This window comes from Zosterops lateralis (genome assembly GCF_965231275.1).
Source record: "Zosterops lateralis genome assembly, chromosome: 10".
In the NCBI taxonomy this organism is placed as follows: Eukaryota; Metazoa; Chordata; class Aves; order Passeriformes; family Zosteropidae; genus Zosterops; species Zosterops lateralis.
The window spans coordinates 15,442,133-15,463,117 of NC_139770.1; the positions used below are offsets into that span (position 1 = coordinate 15,442,133).

Consider the following 20,985-nt stretch of genomic DNA (forward strand, 5'->3'; position numbering starts at 1 on the left):
GCAGCTGAACTTTGATGAGGGAAAAGGGTGATACATGTTGAAGATCTTTATCCTGGCTTTTGAGACCATAAAATAGAAAGGAAAAGCCATTATTGCTATGTGTTGCAATATCTTTCTAGTCTTCCTTCAAGAATGTTTTTGGCTCATTGTTACTGCAGTTGCTGATTGCTTTAATGTTTATGCACTAGGCAGTCACTTGGGTTTTCCTGACTGTCAATTTCCAAGGCAAGAACACTAGGACATGGTGTTTTGGTGTGTGCCAGAACTATGAGATAGTCTTGTAGATCTGGTCAAGAGATGAAGTAGTAAAAGATATACTTTAGGAAGACAGTTCAATACTAAACAGTTCAATGCTTTTGTTTCCAGGTGGATCTTCCTCTTGGACTTCCTTTTTATAAGTGGATGCTGCGACAGGAAACTTCATTGACATCGCATGACTTGTTCAGTATTGATCCAGTAGTAGCCAAATCAATATATCACCTTGAAGATATTGTAAGACAAAAGAAAAGACTTGAACAGGATAAATCTCAGGTGGGAAAGTAACCCTAGGAATGGAATGGAATGGAAGAGTGCATCTTTACATATTTGAATTTTATGAAATAGCAGTAATTCAGAATGTATCATAAGGCTTGAAACTGATTGTAATAGTGATAATTACTTTGTTCCTACAGAAAGTAGTTTAAAGTTACTAGATCAGTGGCTAATAATTCTGAAACAGTCTTTTTGTAAAGTGTAGCATGAGAAATTCATTATGGGGTTCTTCTATGTGATTAAACACAGAAGAAATGTCTAAAACTGTCAGATGTTTGCCTGATTTCTCTTTTGGTTCACTTTAAAAAGACTAACCAACTTAAATACCAGAGGAAAAAAATTATCATTGCTTCTTGAACAGTCAAGTTTGGCTTTTTTACTAGTTGGTTTAGTCAAAATTTCAGATTTTCGTAGAAGTGCCTTTTATGTAGGGTTATTTTTTCTTTTTTTTCTTTTTTTTTTTACTGCAGAGCAGAACTGAGGTGAACTGTCATCATGCATGAGCATACAGATTCTTGCAGACATACATTAATTTTTCAAGGATATCTACTCTTAGCTAAAAATACCACAGTTCACTGTGGCACTAGTGATTAAAGGTCTTTGGCACACATGCTTTTTCTAGCATCCAATGTTAGTAGATGACAGGAAGTAATAACCTAATTTAATATGTCTGCTTTGTTACTAGTGAAAGTATTGAAAGCTTGTGTGTCTTTGCTCCTCTTTGCCTCATTCTCACTCTCTCTCCTTGGTCACGCCTTTTAATTTCCCAAGAATTTTAAAGACCTGAAATCTGGTGGATGAAAGCTGAAAAATGTCAGTATGCATGCCAAATATGAATGCCATTAACTGTTCTAAGGAGAAAACAGCCTCTGAGCCATAATATATTTCACATTTCCTTTTCTTGCAATAGTATTTTCTAGATAGCTTATCTTCTGGCATATTATGTAATTCCTAAACTGCCAGAAAAAAAGTGTACACCTGTGATCTTTCCAGTTTATCCATTAAGCCTATCTGGTTTCTCTTGGTTTATTGTTATGCATGAAAACTCTAGAAGGAAAGCAAGGAGAGCTGTACCAGTTTTAATGGTCATACTGTTACAGAAATGTCTGATTAGTCAAAGCTGCTTTAGAAGTCATAACTTTTGGATAAGTTTATTTGAATTAATTGTTTTCATTGGCTTTCACTTCCAATTTTTTAGACCAAAGAAAGTCTACAGTATGCATTGGAGGCTCTGACTATGAATGGCTGCTCAGTGGAAGATCTGGGGCTGGACTTCACACTTCCTGGGTTTCCGAATATAGAGCTGAAGAAAGGGGGAAAAGATACACCGGTCACTATCCACAATTTAGAGGAGTATCTCAGAGTATGTAAAAGCAAACCTATGATTAAAATTCTGTTTTTTCTTGCTCCCACATAGTTTGTTTCCATATAGATTTCAGTTTGTTCTCATGAACTAGGCATGATAATAATTTTACTCCTTATGACTTCTCTTCTGTACTAGTTTATTACTACAGTAAAACTGTTAGAATCTAATTGCATCTGACTTGAAAATTGTGTAGTACAAAAAGTCTGGTTTATATATAATGAAGTCATCAGAAGTTGGGCTTTTTGGAGAAAAAGTATTGTAAGTGGATTCATTGTAAGTGGTTATGATAATGAATTTTTTAGGAATAGTGACTTAGCAATACTGATCTAACATTTGCAACCCAGTGGCCTTTGAACTGCTGTAATAATAATGTAATCTTTTGGGGCTCAAACTTCAGAAACATCAGCAGTCATGAATCAAAATTAAAGCATTAGTTTTTTGTCCAAAAAGCAAAAACCAAACCAGCGAACAACACAAGGAAAACCGAACCAGTCAACCAAACAGCCCCAAACACGTGTGAAAAAACCCCAAACCCTAAAAGAATAAATAAGGAAAAGATAACAAAACATTGCCAGAATAAATTGACAGTACAGCTGTGTTTTGATTCATTCCTGTGTCAGAAGGGATATAGAAAACAGGAGTTTGATATTGCTGAACAAAGATAGGAAGCTGTTTCTGTCTAAGGAAGCGATAAAGGGAATTGGTTAAAAGCAGCCTGGAAAAGAGGTGAGGAAAGACAGGAACAATGCAATATTATCACATGAAGTTGTGAGTGAGATGGAGGGGGAGGATCACTATTCCATTTACTAAATACATTTCCTGACAGGTTAGGGTCTGCTAGTTTCACTCTGAGGACTTAAGTTTTGAAGCACTGATAAGAAACACATCTGATGTTTTGGTAGAAACAATTCAATAAGGGTCATGTAAATTCCTGCCTGTCAGCTGAGAAGTTTTTGCAAAGCTCTTCCATAATCCTTAGAAGTGAATATTGAGCAGTTTCTATTCACCTTAAAGTTCCAAACTGTTCCCTATGCACTTCTCATGTATTACTTGTTAAAAGTAAATTTGCTAGTCAAGAATCACTTACAGAATTAAATGTATTTGGATTTAAAACTATTTGCAGACCTAACAGAGGAGCAATATAACCTTGCGCAGTTTAATAGAAACAGAATTTGCAGTTTCTATTTACTGAATAATGTTCCATTCACGTATTCCAGTCTGATTTCCTTAGTTTGCAGTCTTTTTTTGTTGTTCCTTCCCTCAGTAACGTGTATCAATTATCTGATACACTGAGAGAGGCTTACAGATGGCTCAGGCGTTCTGTATTTGTCCTGCTTGCAGGTTTCTGGCATTATAAAGGGAAAGGAAATGACAACAGAAAACTTTGCTCTCCTCCTGAAAACCTTTGGAACTATTTTCTTAAAGGACCTCTTTGTAGTTTTTCTTATCTTTGTAGCTTTATGGACTTGATATGAAGGAAATAGGAAAGATTTCAGAGGGAAACTTAATATGCTCTCCATCACAAATATGATGAATTGCATTTTAGAAACAATATATTTAATTGATCAGCTGGCCTATACAGCACCCTCTGGGTCAGCTGCCCTGCTCTTAACCATGTCATTTTCATTAAAACCTTGTGTGAGAATTAACATGAAAAGTAGTTTATAAAGCTGGCATATCCTACCGTTGCTTTTCATGCCTCTCTTGCCTTCATGTCACTCTTCCCTCTACCTCCCTGTTTTCCCCCCAAGGACAGTTCCCACAGGAGCTGCCATTATCAGAAAGTAGAACTGCTTCAATTACCAATACAGTGAAAGGCTTTATTCTCTTTTTTTTTTTTTTTTTTTGTCTTTTTCTCCCTCTTCTCCCCTGTATTATAAAGAGGCCACCTTGCTTGTTCTAAATTTGTGAACAAAAAGTTTCAGTAGTGTAGATTTTTGTCTAGCAATTTGATCTTCTCTTTGAATCTGCAAGAATACAGTGCAGCTTAATTATGCCACCTGCTCTTGATCATAAAAAGTAATCACAAGTGTAGGTAAGCAGCTTTGCTGTTAGAATAGCCATAGGCTGTTCTGTGTTGCAGAAGAGTTTTTTTGTGCTGCTGGTGCTTGCTGCCTTCCTCTTCAGTATTAAAACTGGTTTGTGAAAGTGGTGCAAGATATCTCACATGAAATTCAATGCCAGACTCTTCTATCAGAAAACTTACCAGCAGATCCTAATGAGCTTTTGTATCTTGGGAGGTTTCTGGGACTAGGATCTCTTCAGTTATTGGGATAGGGTTACATACCTCCTTCAGGAATCCAGCAGGACCCATGACTTTCTAATCCTGTTCAGATGCATCCATAGATGACTTTAATCAGCACCACAGGCCAGAGCTTTTAACACATTTTAAACTAGTAGTTCTGTGTTGACAACACATCTTTTACAACCAGCCCTCATTTCCTGCTGGAGTTGAGGGTCTCCAAGGCAAATGTAATCATCAGTAGCACTGACTGACAAAAGAAGCTGAACTTGGCCTGCAATCTGCCATGTAAAATTCCTTAATTTAGTGGAGAAATACTGGCTGCAGGAGAGAGATTTAAAAGAACTCTGGTCTTATTTGTGTTATATGCCCTTCCTGCCCCCACCTCCACTGATTGTTGTTTCAATATATGCTGTCCACTTTGAAAGCTAATTTAATGTTGAGGGGGGTAACCACAGATACAAAACCAAAACAAAACAGAAAAAATACCCTCAAAAAGCCTAGATTAGTGTCTACTGTCTTTTGCATTATGATTCTTAACCATATTCCAGTAACTTGAAATCAAGTTACTTTTGTTCCTGTGTATTCTTAGAATATTAAGCTACTTAATACATCAAACCAGGCTAGAGTTACTTTTCTTAAACTTAATATTAGAATAGGGACCCATATATTTCCATGGGGGAAATTTAGATAATACTGTCAACGATGCCCTATGGATTTCTGCTTCAGGTGCTGCATTTTAAGTGGTGTAGAGAGAGAACACCTAGGTAAGGCTTTTTAACAATAACAAATGTTCAGATTTACTTTAAATTATTCTGTTAAATAAGTTCAGTTTAACAAGCTATTCTGAGTTCTGTTTGCTTTGTTAAAAACAAAGGCAAATAAGTTGTTTAAATTCTGCCAAATGTTCATGTTAAGGGTAATTTAAATTATCAATTAAGGCAGAATGAGGCAATTCTGTAGAGCAGCTCCATGAATCAGTGTGCAGCCTCTGGTAACTCCAGTGAGCATATGGCTGGGCTGCTGGAGTTTGGCTGCTGCACTTGTACTCTGTTGTACAGTAGTGATCACTGCATGCTTCCTTTGTTCAAATTGCATTTCTCATTTTTATTTTTCTTTTCTTTCTCTGCAGTTGGTTATATTCTGGGCACTAAATGAAGGTGTTGCCAGACAGTTTGACTCCTTCAGAGATGGATTTGAGTCGGTGTTCCCCCTTAGTCATCTTCAGTACTTCTATCCTGAAGAGGTTGGTGAAAGGGTTTTTGCTGCTGCTTTTATAACCTTTATCTGTATTTATGGGCAGTCTTAACCTGGGTGCAGGGCATTTGTGACAGTCTGACATTGCGTTTCTGATGCACGTTAGTTAAACTGAGTCTCCCTGAAATTACATATTTAACTCTTAAAGATTTCTCTGTTCAGTAGTCACTTATTTAATGCTTTTATTATGAACAGCTCCATTTTCTTTAAGTTGTGTGTATCCAGCTTTTTTCAGAAGTGCTTTAATTTATGTATCATACTTCATTTCTCTATGGAGTGTGGGTATTCTAATTCCTTGTATTACAGTACCTCTGAATAGCTGTAGATAGATGTGGATGCTACCTGGATCTTCTATTAAAACAGTAAAACAAGTAGTCAGGTCTTCAGCAAAGCTTCAGATAGGAACAAGAAATTCAGATGAAGGGGTAAAGAATAAGCATAGTTGATCTTGCTTTATTCTCATCACCACCATGTCAATTTCCTTAAAAAATGCTCAACACTCTTAAGTGGACTGACTCAAGTCACAGTTATGGTTCTCTGGACCAGGAGAGAGAATGTTTTATTCTTCTTTGAGGGAGACTGGTTGAAAATTGTACTTTGAGGGGGTTGTTTATAAACTCAAACCTGTGACTTTAAGAACAAACATTAAAGCACACTTTGGAAGAGCGTGTTAGCCAGGCCTTTGTGGTACTCCTGTATTCCTGGTGCTTTGCAAAGCAAAGAGGAACATTTACTCCTTGTTACTTAATTTTACAGTTGGAGCAGCTCTTGTGTGGCAGCAAGACAGACACCTGGGATGCAAAGACTTTAATGGAATGTTGCAGGCCTGATCACGGTTATACACATGACAGGTAATACCATGTTGGTCTTGTTAAACAAAAAAAAAACCAAAACAGTAGAAAATACCTACTTGAAATAATCTTCATACATTGTTATTCAAGCTAAAGGAACGATATGACATTTATTTGAAAATGTTCATACTGTGCTGTATATGAATCTGATGCAATTATTTTAACTACAAACAAAATAATATTCTCTTGGTTCTTTTCCCTCCTCAGTCGAGCAGTGAAGTATCTCTTTGAAATTCTCAGTAGTTTTGATAGTGAGCAGCAAAGACTGTTTCTTCAGTTTGTGACAGGCAGCCCCAGACTGCCTGTAGGAGGTAGGTTTTCCTTATTGCTGTGCATAAAATCACTGTTATTGATGTATTTCTGAATAAGGTGATTACTTCAGTATAGGAAGAAATTTGTTAACTTGTGTTTGTGATGTTCATACTGTCACATTTCTAATTTCAGAAGCGGCTGGGCAGGCTTCAGGCGTAATTCTCATAACGCTTGTGTTAATTTCGTGACACTTCTACAGTTGGCTCTCCAGGTTTAAATTGTTGCCAGAAAATCTGTCAGAGGGCAAAAGAGAGTTCAAAATTTAAATAAAGCTGAAAGCTCCTAATGCTGTATATTTTGGCTAGAGGTGTGTTAAGTTATGGCAACAAAATGATTCATTGTAACCTGAAAACAATAGTCTTCTTTTCTAGAAAGGAGACAACATTTAGGGTAGTATTAATCTTAAGTAATTTCTCCCCCTTTTGAATTTCAGCATTTAAGTAAGAGACAGTGCAGTGAACAGAGAAGTCTGCTGCCTTTGCCAGGGACTATTGTAGAATACACATTTTACTGAATTCTCAGCTGAGTGCTTTGCAGGTCAAAACAGAATTCATGCATCTGTTCCAATATTTGTTTTCTTTGCGATTTGGGGGGAAGACTTGATTATTCTTTTTTTCTAAATATATTTTGGGATCTCTTCTCTGGAGACATGGTGCAGACACAATTGAGTGTTAGGATAGGAGTATAGAAACGAGAGCTGGAGTAAGAATAATCAGGTACTAGAGTCGTAGATGATTCCTGAGAATCTTAAAAAATGTGTGTGAAGCCAACTAACTTAAAAATACTATGATTGAAATAGAATTTTTACACATACAGAACACAATTAAAAGGAGATTCATCTACCTTATTCCTTTATTTTAAATTCATCTTGGAAGATGAATCTGCAGGCAGGATTTTAGGTATTTTTAGCTTTATATGCAGCTTTATAAAGCTGTATTCTGAACTTCTGAAGGTGTCCAGGAAGTCAGTTGTGTGATGCATGCTTGTCCCTGGGCATGTGTGCAGTGAGCTGTGGGTGTTCAGGAGGAGCAGCCTCATTCTGAGTGTCTTTTCTCCTTACTAGGTTTCCGAAGTTTGAATCCTCCCTTGACGATTGTACGGAAGACGTTTGAGTCCACAGAGAATCCCGATGATTTCTTACCCTCAGTAATGACTTGTGTGAACTATCTCAAATTGCCGGACTATTCAACTATTGAGATAATGCGTGAAAAACTCTTGATAGCTGCAAGAGAAGGGCAGCAGTCATTCCATCTTTCCTGATCACAATGAAAAATGCAATGTCTGCCTGTTACAGCAAAAGAGAAACTCATGATTCTTTTCTAAATATATCACCTGAGTCAAGGAAACGTGTTACGCCTTCTTGTTGTAGAAAAACGGCTTGCAGATTATAAACAAAGACACTTGGTTGATATTCATTAAAAGCCCCTATGGACTTAAAGTGATCAGGCCCTAAAAGTTGTTGTGACAAGGTTTCTTTAGCAAGTTCTTGTTTAAATTATCATTTATTTGATGAGTGAAGTTTTTAACTTGCTTTGCTGTGTGAAATTTAAAAAGGGATGTTTTTCCAGGCTGGAACAATAAATGTCGCTGTGCAGTTTAATACTGGGCTGTGTGTATCCATCTAGCTAAGTCTGAAGTTTTTCCTCCAAAGACAACTTTTGTACATAAGTACAGAAATTAAAATACACCATGTATTTGACGAATCTAGTTTAGTAGACTAGTTCTGTGTACCCTCACCTGCCTCTAATTTTACCCATCCTCATGTATTGTCTGATGTGCAATTCACTTGGTTCTTTTTGTGTGCAACATTCAACAATTGTTATGTTTTGGTTAGCATGGGCATTTAACTGCTCCATGCCTCTTTCTCTGATTAAGATAATTTAAATTTTACTGAAATCAAATATATATTGTCAATATAATTCAGCCTTTGTAACTAGGTAGAACCTTTCTTATAGCATAGTTTTACTGTAGTGGTAGGATATAATGGCAACAGTCGTTACCAGAGCGCTCCAGAGCTGTTTACACAGTGATTCAGGCAGCAAAAGCCTCATACTGGAGGCAAGGAAGAATTATTTCTTTCATGTAGTTGAAGTCCAACAGCTTGGGCTGGCCAGTGTGTATTGTGGTAAGGCCCAGAGCATTTCGAATTGATGTAAAGTTTTTTAAAAGACAAATTAGTCGTTTCATTCCCTGTTTGAGTAAACAGTTTTCCTGTTCTTGATCTGAGTTCCTGGCTGATTTTGTAGTTTTTTCTCCTTTTTGTTTTTTTTTTTTCTTTTTTTTCTTTCCCCCGTGCTAGCTTGGAACAAGCAGTTCAGCCTTTGTCTTTTGACACAGATAAAGCACCTGTAAGCAATGCTCTGTCCAACTGTTTTATGTGCTGATTTCTCAAATCTGCAATAATTTACTTCATCAGGTTAATGTTTTTACCTGAATATAAATAAAAAAGTTTGCTTCACCTTTTTGTTCATAGTTTTGTACTGTATGCCTAAAGCTCAATTGTGTAAATTACTGTAATGCAAGTAAATCATCCTAAATCTACTTGGCTAACAACCTGCAACTTATGGATGATTTACTACTAAAACAAGACCTTTTAAGACCTCCAACTTTGAGGGAAATTTTTTCCTTTCTATGCGTTCAAAAAACGGGCAATTACAAATATTCCTGAGATGTACCTGCTACATAGGTAATCTTTATGAAAATGTGATAGTTAATTACTTTTATTCAACTTTGAGAAATCAAAATTCCTTTCAGTGCTTAGAAATTGTTAAATTCTGGCTAATCAGGTTAGTTATTTCCCCTAAACTAACAAGTTTTCTTTTATCCAGCTGAAGAACACGTACTTCCAGAACATGTAACGGACATTCTTCCGGTGAACATTCACAGAATTACCTGTGCTTGCTCAGACCAGTGCCACTGAAATGTAACTCAAACCTGTCATGAGCATGAGTAGAATGTGAAATCCTTGCACAAAGAACCTGATAACTGAACAGTTTTTTATTACCGTATTAAACCTGACCGAAGGCGCTTCACCCTGTACATACAATAATGGTAGCGCGCAGTGCGGCATAGTTTGCATCCAACTTCAAGGCAGTGTTTAAACTATGGACTGGTGTTTAAATTGTTCTGATAACTTGATCAAACTGAGCACAAACAAGTGTTTATAGTGTGTGGATAGCAATTTGTTCATTTTTTAAGGTTCTATATTTTAAAAAAACTGACTTGTGTAAAAAAAAAAAAAGAAAAAAGCTAATATTTTGTATTAAAATATCATGTGTATTGATACTTTTTTTACCCATGTTGTCTCCCTCTAGAATCTGGCTTTCATTGACTTGGAAATTTTGAGGAACTTTCAGATTTGATAGTGTAACTGTTTGTGTAACTGTTTCAGTGGGAAAATAAGTTGGTTGCCTGTTTAAAAAGGAAGGAAAAAATAAGTACACATGGTGTTGTGAATTTTGGTTGTTCTTGCTGTCATTTTCAGCTCAGACTAAGTTTAGTTTGCCTGAAAAGTGAACGAAACCCTTTTGGGTGATGCTTGTTTTTTCCTACCAAGGGCAGCTTTTAGCATATTATAAGAGCAGTCTAGCTTAAAAGGTGTAAAGATAGTAAATTACAAGAATAAACTGAAAAGTCACATTTTGCATGACTGCAGTACTGTCCTGCAAGCAAACTATATATCTAAGAGTAGTTCAGAATGAGTGGAGGGGCGGTGCAAGATCTTAAGGATTCCTCCTTTTCAGGAATTTTGGATTAAGGGAAAAAAACTCACTAAAATCAATCCACGGGTGTGTGTAGTCATCATAGCACTGCACTGCTTTGTATACCTTTATAAGGTATAATAAAAGGTACAATCAGAAGTCTTTTAAAATAGATGCTTTTTTAGTATGGTAAGTTCAACTGGTTTAGGTAATGCCACCAGTTACTGTTTTGACTGAGTTTCTGTACTAACAAAAGTAGCAAAAAAATCACACGTGGATGAAAGGGCCATCCAGACACTGATAGCTGCTACTGAGCTTGTGCAATATTTTGTTGTTGTTGTTAGATGTTGGCTTTATACCTGAATCTCTTGTTTGGGGAACACTTTAGCATCCCATCTGACATGAATTAGTTACAGTGCTTCATATTTTCTAGGAAGGTGCACATCTAGGAAGGTGCGATCACATGTGAAGTCCCCATACCCACTGCCAAACTTTATCAGATACTCAAATTTCCATATGCAGACTGCTTGCATAATTGAATTGTCCAGATTCTTCCTCCTTTCCCCTCAACCGTGTGTTTTATTTTCTTCTGTCTCCTCTGATGTGAAGGTGGGTGCCTAAGGGCAGGGACTGGTGAAATTCCAGGTGCCTGTGACACTTGTGCCCTCTCTTCTGGTCCCTGCTGGAGGTAGGTCTGTCATCTGTGGAGTTTCTGGGCCCTGTCTTCACATGAGTAGTGTCAGTTCCCATGCTCTGAGCAGCCTGGACTCTGCAGAGGCAGGAAATTAGGGCCTACCTGACATGAGAGAGAATGCCATGGTTTCAGTATGAATGTGCCTCCCCCAAGCCAAAACTTTGCTATAGCTGAAGCTGTTGGCAGAATGGAGAAAAATTAAAAGCTTTGCTGAAATGGGTTCTGGAAATGCTGAAGTTCAAAAGGGAGGTATAATCTGCTGATGGGTGAACCTTTTCTGGGCTTGCCTTCTTTCTCCTACTTTCCTTTCCTGGTCTTTTGATTGCTTGAATTGAAAAACATCTGTGCTGTGTGATCTCTTCCTGTGATCCTGTGGGACCTCCCCACTGTATAGTGTTTTCAGGAGCTTTTCTCAGGTGAGGGTAGGTGGTTGCCCCAAGAGTAGGAGTGGTCACCCCAGCCCAGTGCAGCAGCACAGGCAGTGCTTGATCAGAACGGTGGTGCCTGTTTGTACAGCAGATGGGGAACATTCCATCCTCTGCTGCCTGTGACTGACAGCAAATGGCTGAGGCAATGACTGATGCCTCTAGAGGAATACCATGTCCTTGTCTCCTGGTACTGAAATGTGCCTGTATTGATCAGGTATGAAGCTGCTTTGGGGACAGAGGGAGAAACAGATCCTGGGTGTCTTCCTATCCTGTGTGCATCTGGGGACTAGTGACATCTCGGGCTGTAAGCAGAACTAAGCAGAGGGAGAATAGTTGACACATGCAGTGTTTTCAGGGGACTGGATTGAAGTTCCTGATAGCTGCAGATCTAGTTTGGCAGCAGCTTCTGGAAAACTGGTTCAAAAAGGAAAAAAGAGCAAAATCCTACAAAAAGACACAAAACAAAAACCTAAACTACCCTAAAAGGTGTAACAGCAGACATGAAAGCCCCTCTCCCACCCACCTTTCACAAAGCGGCGAGGAATTCCTAAGGCCTGTGATATTTTTCCGTAGGGAGAGCACTGAGCAGTTCAAGCTGGCAGCAGTATGTTGGGATAAAGCAGCACATGCACTGTGGGTTTGATCTTGTCTGCCTCTGTCCTGTTTCCTCTCCCACCCCTCCCTTTAGGATTAGGATTACTAAACCTCCAGAAAAGACAAAAGTAGATGAGCCTGGGGGAGAATGTTAGACAGCAACCACCCTGTCCTGGCCTGAGAACAGGAAGAAGTGGAAGGAGTAGGTTTCCCTTTGTGAAATATGAGCTTACACACTGGAAGCCAAGGCAGCTTCATGCTCTGGAGATAGATGTACTGCAGTTTTCCCATCTCAACTGCTGTTTTCCAAATTAATTTACTCTTCCTTTAGCTGCTATCCAAGGTGTTCCAGGCTAAATATAGGCCTGGTCTGACTGCAGCTCGGCTGTTCTTGGGACTTCTTGTGTGCAGAAGCCTCTTTGGCAGACAGGATGATACAAGCACTGATCCAGAAATAGGTATCCAATCTAAGAGGTGGCATTTTATTTCCCAGCCTCATCTTCCAGCCCTTTTTACAGATTATTACTTCACTGTATCAAAGCTGTCAAGACATTGGCTAAACAGTGAAAATTTGCTACCTGATTACTTTTTTCCCCCACAGTGTTTCCCATAGTCTGTGCTATGCTTCTCAGGAAAAAAAGGTTAATCTTTATGCCTTCAGTTTGTAGCATGGTAGGCTTAACTTATGGGAAGTACTGATGTTACTAACCATAGTAGCCAATCAGAAAGGTTTCCCACAGTTTTGATATTTCTTGATATGCAAAGGACCAGTTCTGGGGTACTAAAACTATAAATGCTATTTGAATGGCAAAAAAAGAATAATTTTAAAACTTAATCAAACAGCAAAATTACTCTATTTGTAGTAACACTGGGTTCTAAGAGTGATAATTTTCAATTTAGGGCCAGCAGTATTTGCTACTTCTGCTGGGCCAGAAGTGGGAGGGAAAGGGAAGAAACTGGCTGGAGAGCAGCTCTGCTGGAAAGGCTGAGCCCTGGTCAGCCAGGGAAGGCAGCAGCTTCACACACTGCAGGGATGGGAGCACAGCTAGTGATTCAAGGGAAGGGATTATTTCCTTCACTTCATATCCCCAGAGGAGAGATGGTGCAGTCCCCGTGGTTTTCTTAAAACCCAACTGGATATATGTGTTTGTTTTACTAAAACATACCACAATTCTAAAATGAACTCTCTTTAGAATTTAAAGTCAGAACTGTATGACAGCATCAAACTAAATTGATATGCATTTTACCCTTGCACTCTTTGTGCCACATCAGTTCCCTCAATTTAAATAAGCTCAATGGGAGAAATTTATATGCAGAGAGAAAGGGTTTTCTAAATAATAAATGGAAAATACATGGGTCTTAGTTTCAGCTGAAGATTATGCATAATCTCCACAGCACTCCTTTTCAACTGTCTGAAAATTGCAGGCCTTAATTACTTCTACTTTTCAAAATAGTTTCAGTTCTCAAAAGTTTTTCTGGCTTCCTCTTTTATTTTTAATATTGAATGAATTGGCACTTACTGTGATGAGAAAAGGTTATGACTCTATGTTCATGTCTGCCCCAGCAAGCACCTGGTCATTTCCAATTTCTTCTGGAGTAAATAGTTAACATGATTTGACAGCAATTATGGAGAGATGCCATAATTGCATATAGAGGATTTTCTAGAAAGAGCAGTTTTCACAGGTATTAGCAAAAAAAAAATCCTGAAAATGGAAAGATAGTAATTAGGAATGTGAAATGGACAAGACAGGAAAAAGTTTAATTGTGAAGTTTGAAAAATGAGCATTGATAGATGAGAGTCCAGCAGTGCTGTGAGATGTCCATGAAGATCTCAGGACATTTATGGTCATGTTACATCACTCACCCCCTGCTTTACTGTGTAAGTGCAAAGTGATACAGACCTGCAAAATACATTTTCTACCCAAAGCTCACTGTGCAGGTTACAGATTAATTAAGCCTTGATCCTAAGACGTGTATGGGCAAAGGAACAGAGTAAGATGCTGTTTAGGATCCTATGCCCAGTGTTGAGACCTTTGCACATTCCAGGTGTCAGTAACATTTGATAATGTTCACAGCTGTTGGCAGAATTCAATGGGAGGCCTGATTTTGAATTAGTATAGACCCTGCATGTCTATGACAGGATAAACAGAAAAAGATGTATCAAGAAACTACCAGTTCAAATCAAGCAGGATTTAATTTTGTGTATCAGTTATTTGGTGAGAGGCATTTATGGATCCACCAAGTCTTTGTTAATGAAGTTTCATAGCAAAGTATTTGTCTGAAGAACAAAAGAGCTGGGAGTTAAAGCTGCACAGACAGCACGTCATAGGAGGAACACAGGTGCTTTGTGCCCTACCAAAGGTGACCCTGTAACTCAGCAGCCTCTGCTCTGCCCTAGCAGCACTGATCTCTAACACACCTCTTCCAAAAGTAAGAGCAGAAGTGATGTACAAGTTGCATTAGGTGGGCAGTGGACATTTTACAGCTTCTGAATTGTGGAAGCACTGTTAGAACAGAGCCAGAAGCTGTACAATATCAGCTGTATATTATACACCTATATGTCACTTTAATCTTCTCATATCCTTGTTATTTTTGCAACATACATTATGTGCTACAATTACTGTCCCCACTCTTGCTTTCCTTTTTTCTTCTCTCATAGTTTATTTTTCAGTAGTCTTGCACTAAGGCACATTCATCTGCTTCCTTCATACTAATAATTTAAAGGTTTTATTCTTCTGTGCTGAAGCAGACTATTTCTGACCAAATTGTAGTCCTGATGTAATAGCACTGATGTCCATATATCCATACCTGTCACCCTGGCTTCAGAAAAAGGTTCTTGCATCCACACGGGATCTGAATGTGCTGATGTTTTGTGCAGGTGCTCTCTTGTCCACATACATCATTTAGTGCCTGTATCAGATCCATTATGTAACTGGCATTTTCATTTAACTTTTCACTTTTTTTGCTAGTAAAGACAACAAGGCTTATTCCTGTTCAGAGGACAGATAGAGACTGCAGCCTTGCCTGTTAATGGTCTCTTTTTTCCATGTATATTTCTTAGCTCCCTTTCCTCCACCACATTAAATATAAAATTCTTGTCCTACAGTGCTCTGAGAATGAAGTGTTGTTACATCTCCTGTTCTTCACCTTGCACTTGAATTTATTCTCAGGTTGCCTCAGGCAATTTAAAAATCTTCAAAAAGTTTCTTTGTCATAATATTTGCCCCAGAAATGATCATGATAAATGACAATTGCTGTGGATGCTTGTGGCTTGTTGTGATGGTTGATACTGTATCATTATGCCCTTCATGATGGGTTGTTTTTCTGTAGTGCCTGACTTTGCCTCCTCTTGTGCTTCAATGGTAAGAAAAAACAGAGAGGCTGTTTTGTCCTTTCTGTGCACAGCATCAAGTAGAATGTGGTTATGAGAAGTGTCTCAGAACTGTTACCCAATCTGGAAATGGAAGCAAAAAATTACCAGCTGCTAGAGATTTACTTTTTAATCTTACGTGAGAAAGAAGATAAAATATTCAATTTAATCACAATAGTTCTAGCTTTTAACTAATTCTCAAATGGAATTAGGCAATTCCAGTTAGTTGTCAATATAAGCACTTACCAAAGATGATATGGCTTTTTTTCCTGTTACTACTTTTAAGAGGTCTACCTATTTGATTCTTAATCATGAAAATGCATCTCTCTCACACCTGAATTAATGTGCAGATCAGAATATGATATTATATAATAATGTCTTTTATACATCATTGAGTTTTAGGTGTTAAGAAATCTACACTATTTGCTTTGTATTCCACCATATCAGCGAATCAGCTTTCCAAAGGGTAAATATGCACCTCTCATTCAATTTTTATAGTAAAATTAATCTCAGTTCAATGTAATCTTCTTACTTAGCCAGGGCCATTTATGAAATTTACTGAAGAGTTCAAGTTAAGCACTCCTCCACAGAGCTTGCCTCGTTTTTCATTTGTTGGAGCTTTGTTTAAGTGTCTGCGTTTCCCCTGCAGAGACTCAGGGATTAGGTACTCTCCATTTGCTGACAGGCTGCACAGCGTGGGGATGTGCTGTGCTGCTGCTTGTCTTGCTGTTTTCCAGAGAGACTGAGCTACTGCACCTCTGCATGGAGCTGAAGCTGTCAAATGGATGACACAGACTATTTATGCAATATGCTTTTTGTGTTCTTTCCTTTTTTTTTTTTTTTTTTTTTTTTTTTTTTTTTTTTTTTTTTTTTTGTAATATAAAGTACTTAATATCTTCCTTTTTTGACTATGGAGAGTAGAAAAAAAAATCATGCGACAGTGGAAAGCCAGACACCATTTGAACTATCCCTTGCTCTGTGTGCAGTCAAAGATAGCACTTTGGTTTTCATTCCCAATTTATGTGTCTTTATTAAAAATCATCAGTAAACTTGCAAAGATGAGTAACTCAGTTCCTTCAGTTTTTTAAACATGTTAATTTTTATTTATTTTTTTTCAGAACTGATGATTGCTGGAGCAATTTTAAAATGATCCTGACACTGTCTTCAGCAAAACCAACCAGTATCCTCTCCAGAGCCAAAGCCTCATTTCTAGAGCTACCACCCAACACGGAATTGCCTGAGAGAGATCACCTGTGACTCTTGCACACATGAGTGTATGTGCTAGATGTTGACAGAACCTGACACGTATCTTTGAGATAGCACACCAAGTCTTTATGACTTAGATTTCTTATTACTTGAGCAAAATTAGGGACTTTAATCTGTATACCTCTGCTGAGGAGAATCCTGTGATCATATTCTTTGAGATTAAGAGACACACAAACACTTTAAATCAAAAAAAGCAAAAAGTGATAAAGCTGAATGTGGAACGTAGATGAATGATTCTGCATTTGATTATTGACCTGCTAAACTGTGTAAGAGCATCAACTTTATAGCCACTTATAAACTAAGCAAGAAGATATTAATAAAGAATAAACAATGTGCTGTTGCTCTGTTTTTGTACTAGACAGTGGGATGGGATTAATAGCTGTCACTGCTGTATTAATACAGAAATGTCTAGGGTGCAGCCATAGAGATGAAAGTGAGCTGTTTATTGTTTTTAGTATTGTAGATTTCTATAATTTTGTAGTAAATTCAGAAACTTAAAATATTCATATAGAATTTATTAACCTAGAACTAAAAATAAAGGAAGTAATTCCACCCATTAGTGTGTTAAGTAGTACCTGCCAGTCTGAAAAAACCCAACAGGTTAGCATATTAAAGTCACTCTCTAAGGTTTTTTATTTGGCAAGTCCTCCATTGCTTTCTGTCTGATGATGTCAAAGACTGAATGATTTTAGTACTAAGGCACAGATTAAGAGTCTTTATATTATGTGTTTCTGAGTCCCAAGAGACAGGCAGGGCTCAAGTCATTCAGCCATGATTGCATAACACCACTGCTGATCCAGTGAACACCTCCCAGACAGCCCCGGTCCTCTCACAATTACCAAAAGCAACAGAGAACCTTTATATTGAATTAATAATACATTTCATAACAGATATTTATCTGTTTATTTGTTTGTTTATTGTAACTTATGTGCATGTGACTTTACACACTCTGGCATTTCTTTCTAAAGATTTTTACAGTATAAGGAAAAGTCCATGTAATTTTTTGCCTACCCCCTATAAAATCTTGATAGGTCCACATAAGCTAAACATACAACCTGTTTTCTCAGAAGCCAGTAATTCTTAGTGGGAGATAACTGCATGAAGAAAATGTATATGCAGTTGTTACACAAGGAGAAATGGTGAAGACTCAACTTTTACTGCCATGATATGTCCATATGAACTATAGCACATTAGTCGTAATAAATAGTGACCACAAAATGTTCAGCTCATCTAAAAGCATGTTAAAAACAGCTTGATCTTAATATAGAATCACCTACAAAGTAAAAATGCTATGTTAATTTTTTTTTATTAGCATGTAGCGCCTTAATCTGTGAGGGAAAAAAGTAAAATTAGATCTGGTGACTGAAAACTAGAATAATTCAGAGGAAAATTATGATTCCTGAGAAAAATATACCTTGAGTCTTCATCACTAGTGGTCTTCAAATAAAGACTGGATACTGTAATTTATCTATATTTCTAGTCTGAATATAAAATAAATGAGAGGTTCCTTATGTGGGAGGCCTCATGAAAATTGGCCCAGAACTGTCTTACAACATTACCATTTTGTTTTGAAAAGGTTTTAAGAAACAGTAGATAGAGTTTCTAACAAGCTGTCATTAAGTCTGTGGACTGTATGGGATGCCAGCACACATCCACTGCCTCTGCAAACACCACGGATATCTTGAATCTGTCAGATCTACTTTTCCCTCAGTTTGGGCTGATGTAAAGACTATGTCATGCACAGTGACCCTCCTTTTCATGACAATGAAGTCATATGGGCTTCATTGTTTTCCCATAAACATATAATATTTATTCTTAATTTTTACAGAAATTAGAGCCTGGTTGTTTTCTCTAGCAAGGTTCAGCATTGTGTAAACCAGTAGTTCAGAGCTTTAGGATGAGTTTTGTACTTACCACAACCTCTCTGTAGCTGTTAGGCAAGAATCCAGCTTGTTGGTTAATTCTTTAAATTGTTTAGGATCTGAAGCTTGACCTGTAAAATTGGGATAAATCAGGATGATTTAGGGTTGATGAGGAGGAGGTGGTGAGTCATAATCAGCACTCAAGTAACTGGGACCCTGAACATCCAGCCTTTAAAGGAGTCGAGATATTTTGTGGATCCACATTTATTAAAATAGGTGCATATACCACTTAATGAGAGCAAGTGCCAGCTGCTGCTCCTCGGGCAAACCCCGGTGTCAGTCCAGGCTGAGGGATGAAGGGACTGAGAGCAGCTCTGCTGGGAAGGACTCGGGGGTGCTGGTGTGTTAGAGGCTGGACTCGAGCCAGCCAGAGAGCCAAACGTGTCCTGGGCTGCATCCAAAGCCCCGCGGGGAGCAGGGGAGGGAGGGAGGGGATTCTGCCCCTCTGCTCTGCCCCGCTCTGGTGACACCCACCTGGAGCTCTGCATCCAGACTTGGGGTCCCAGCACAGGAAGGACAGCGACCTGATGGAACAAGCCCAGAGGAGGCCACCAACTTCTCTTATTAATAAAGGCTGAGAGAATTTGGTTTGTTCAGCCTGAAAAGAGAAAGCTTTGGTGTGACCTAACTGTGGCATTCCAGTACCTGAAGGGAGCCCTGAAGAAAGGTGGAGAGGGATTTTTGACAAGGATGTGTATTGACAGGACAGGGGGCAATGGATTCAAACTGAAAGAGAGTAGGCTTAGATTAGATATTAGGCAGAAATTCTTTGTGAGGGTGGTGAGGCACAGGAACAGGTTGTCCAGAGAAGCTGTGGCTGCCCCAAGCCTGGAAGTGTTCAAGGCCACGCTGGATGGAGCTCTGGTCTAGTGAAAGGTGTCCCTGCCCATGGCAGGGGTTGGGACTAAATGATCTTTAAAGTCCCTTCCCACCCAAACCATGTTGTAATTCTATGATCTCTTCTTGAAATAAATGCTAAAGCAGAGAATGAAATTGAAAAGACAAGTCCAGACTGAGCCACAGTCTACTAATTATAAACACATGTAAAAGACCAGATAGCAAAAAAAGTGATATTTTACTGTGAGTTTCAACACTAGTGAGGTTGATATTATGGAGCAATAATAAACTGAAAAACTTCAAATGAATACCTGAAAAAGATTTGAAAGAAAAATTGCATGAAAGAAAAAAATGCAACATATAAATTCAGTTTTGTATTTTCTGTGAAATTTTCTGCTGAAATTAAAGCAATAAAAGCAGTTCTTTATTTGGGGTATTTTTTACTGCTGGCTGCCCCTTGGGAATCTCAGGTACTGCTCTTTTGTGTCTACCAACAAACTAAGGCATCACCTTTTTGTTTATTGCTCAGGAAGAATAACAAAAGAGGCATTAAGCCTTAAAAACTGTGAATTATCTTATTCTTTTTTCTTTTTTGAGGGGGGAACAAAGAGGTAGGGTCAGGTGTCTATTGGCATTTTACTTTTCTTTTTCCTTTGTACAGCTTCTAATGTGTAAGGTTTCCAGTCAGCCAGAACACAGACGTCACATCCTCTGCCATACACATCTTGAAATTCATATAAATAAAAAGTCATTTAATTGCTGGATATAAATATAGCTCTTTTTCAGATACCTTGCTTCCTTGAAGTTGTTACGGTCAAATACTTCTGATTGCTGCCATATTAAGCACGACACTTGAATTACTGAAACATCTCTATAAATTCTAGGATGAAGATTTAAGGTAATTCTGACATTAATTAATTCTGATCCTGTGCTTTGCACTTGCTCTGTTTCTTTAACTAAAAATTACTGTCTGTATGAGTGATACCTTATGAATTATTTTCTTTATCTCCATTGGAATTGTAGTTACATTAGATTACTATTTGAAAGTCTAAGTCACAGCTTAAGAATAAAGCAGAAGACTGTAAATAGCAAATCCTATATATTTTTAATTACTTTGTTGTATCTACATCATAGGATTTAAAGAGCTAACCTGTTAGTTACAACATCAGTTTTGTGAGAGACTTTTTGAACAAGTGAATTCAAACCTGGTATAAATATAGAGAATTCTACCCAATGCAGTTTGCTTAGAGGTAGGTCCAGATCAGTTTTTTCCTATGATAAATTTCTCATTTTATGAAGTACAGTAATATTTGCTGTGGTGGTCTACAAAATGGTGATAAAAAACACTATAAAAGTACAAAAAGCACATCTTGGCTAAAGAGTGCCTATGTTCAAAGGATGTGTACAGCTTTTTGGTGAAAGGTGCAACTGCCATTGAGAATTTTTTTTTTCTCTTCAGAGAAAGATCATAGATATCCAAGAGTTGTTCTGTTTATGAAATATCTATACTATGTCTATTTTATCTCATTGCTCTAAAAATACATAAAACCTACACAGGCTGATAAAAGTTGCTGTGAACCAAGCAAACAGGTGAGGATGTGGGAAATGCTGCCA

At 37.9% G+C, this 20,985-nt stretch overlaps 1 protein-coding gene across 12 annotated transcripts in view; it reads left to right on the plus strand.

The window, feature by feature from the left end:
• Window positions 1-9,017, plus strand: part of TRIP12 (thyroid hormone receptor interactor 12) — a 77,962-nt gene extending 68,945 nt beyond the window's left edge. For all 12 annotated transcript variants that reach the window (XM_083868306.1, XM_083868315.1, XM_083868317.1 and 9 more), the window contains 6 exons: window positions 367-531; window positions 1,730-1,894; window positions 5,272-5,385; window positions 6,153-6,247; window positions 6,455-6,558; window positions 7,623-9,017. In XM_083868306.1, the coding sequence (XP_083724432.1) occupies window positions 367-531; window positions 1,730-1,894; window positions 5,272-5,385; window positions 6,153-6,247; window positions 6,455-6,558; window positions 7,623-7,819 (840 nt within the window). In that variant the 3' untranslated portion in view covers window positions 7,820-9,017. The remainder of the gene's footprint in view (window positions 1-366; window positions 532-1,729; window positions 1,895-5,271; window positions 5,386-6,152; window positions 6,248-6,454; window positions 6,559-7,622) is intronic.
• Window positions 9,018-20,985: the final 11,968 nt, after the last annotated feature.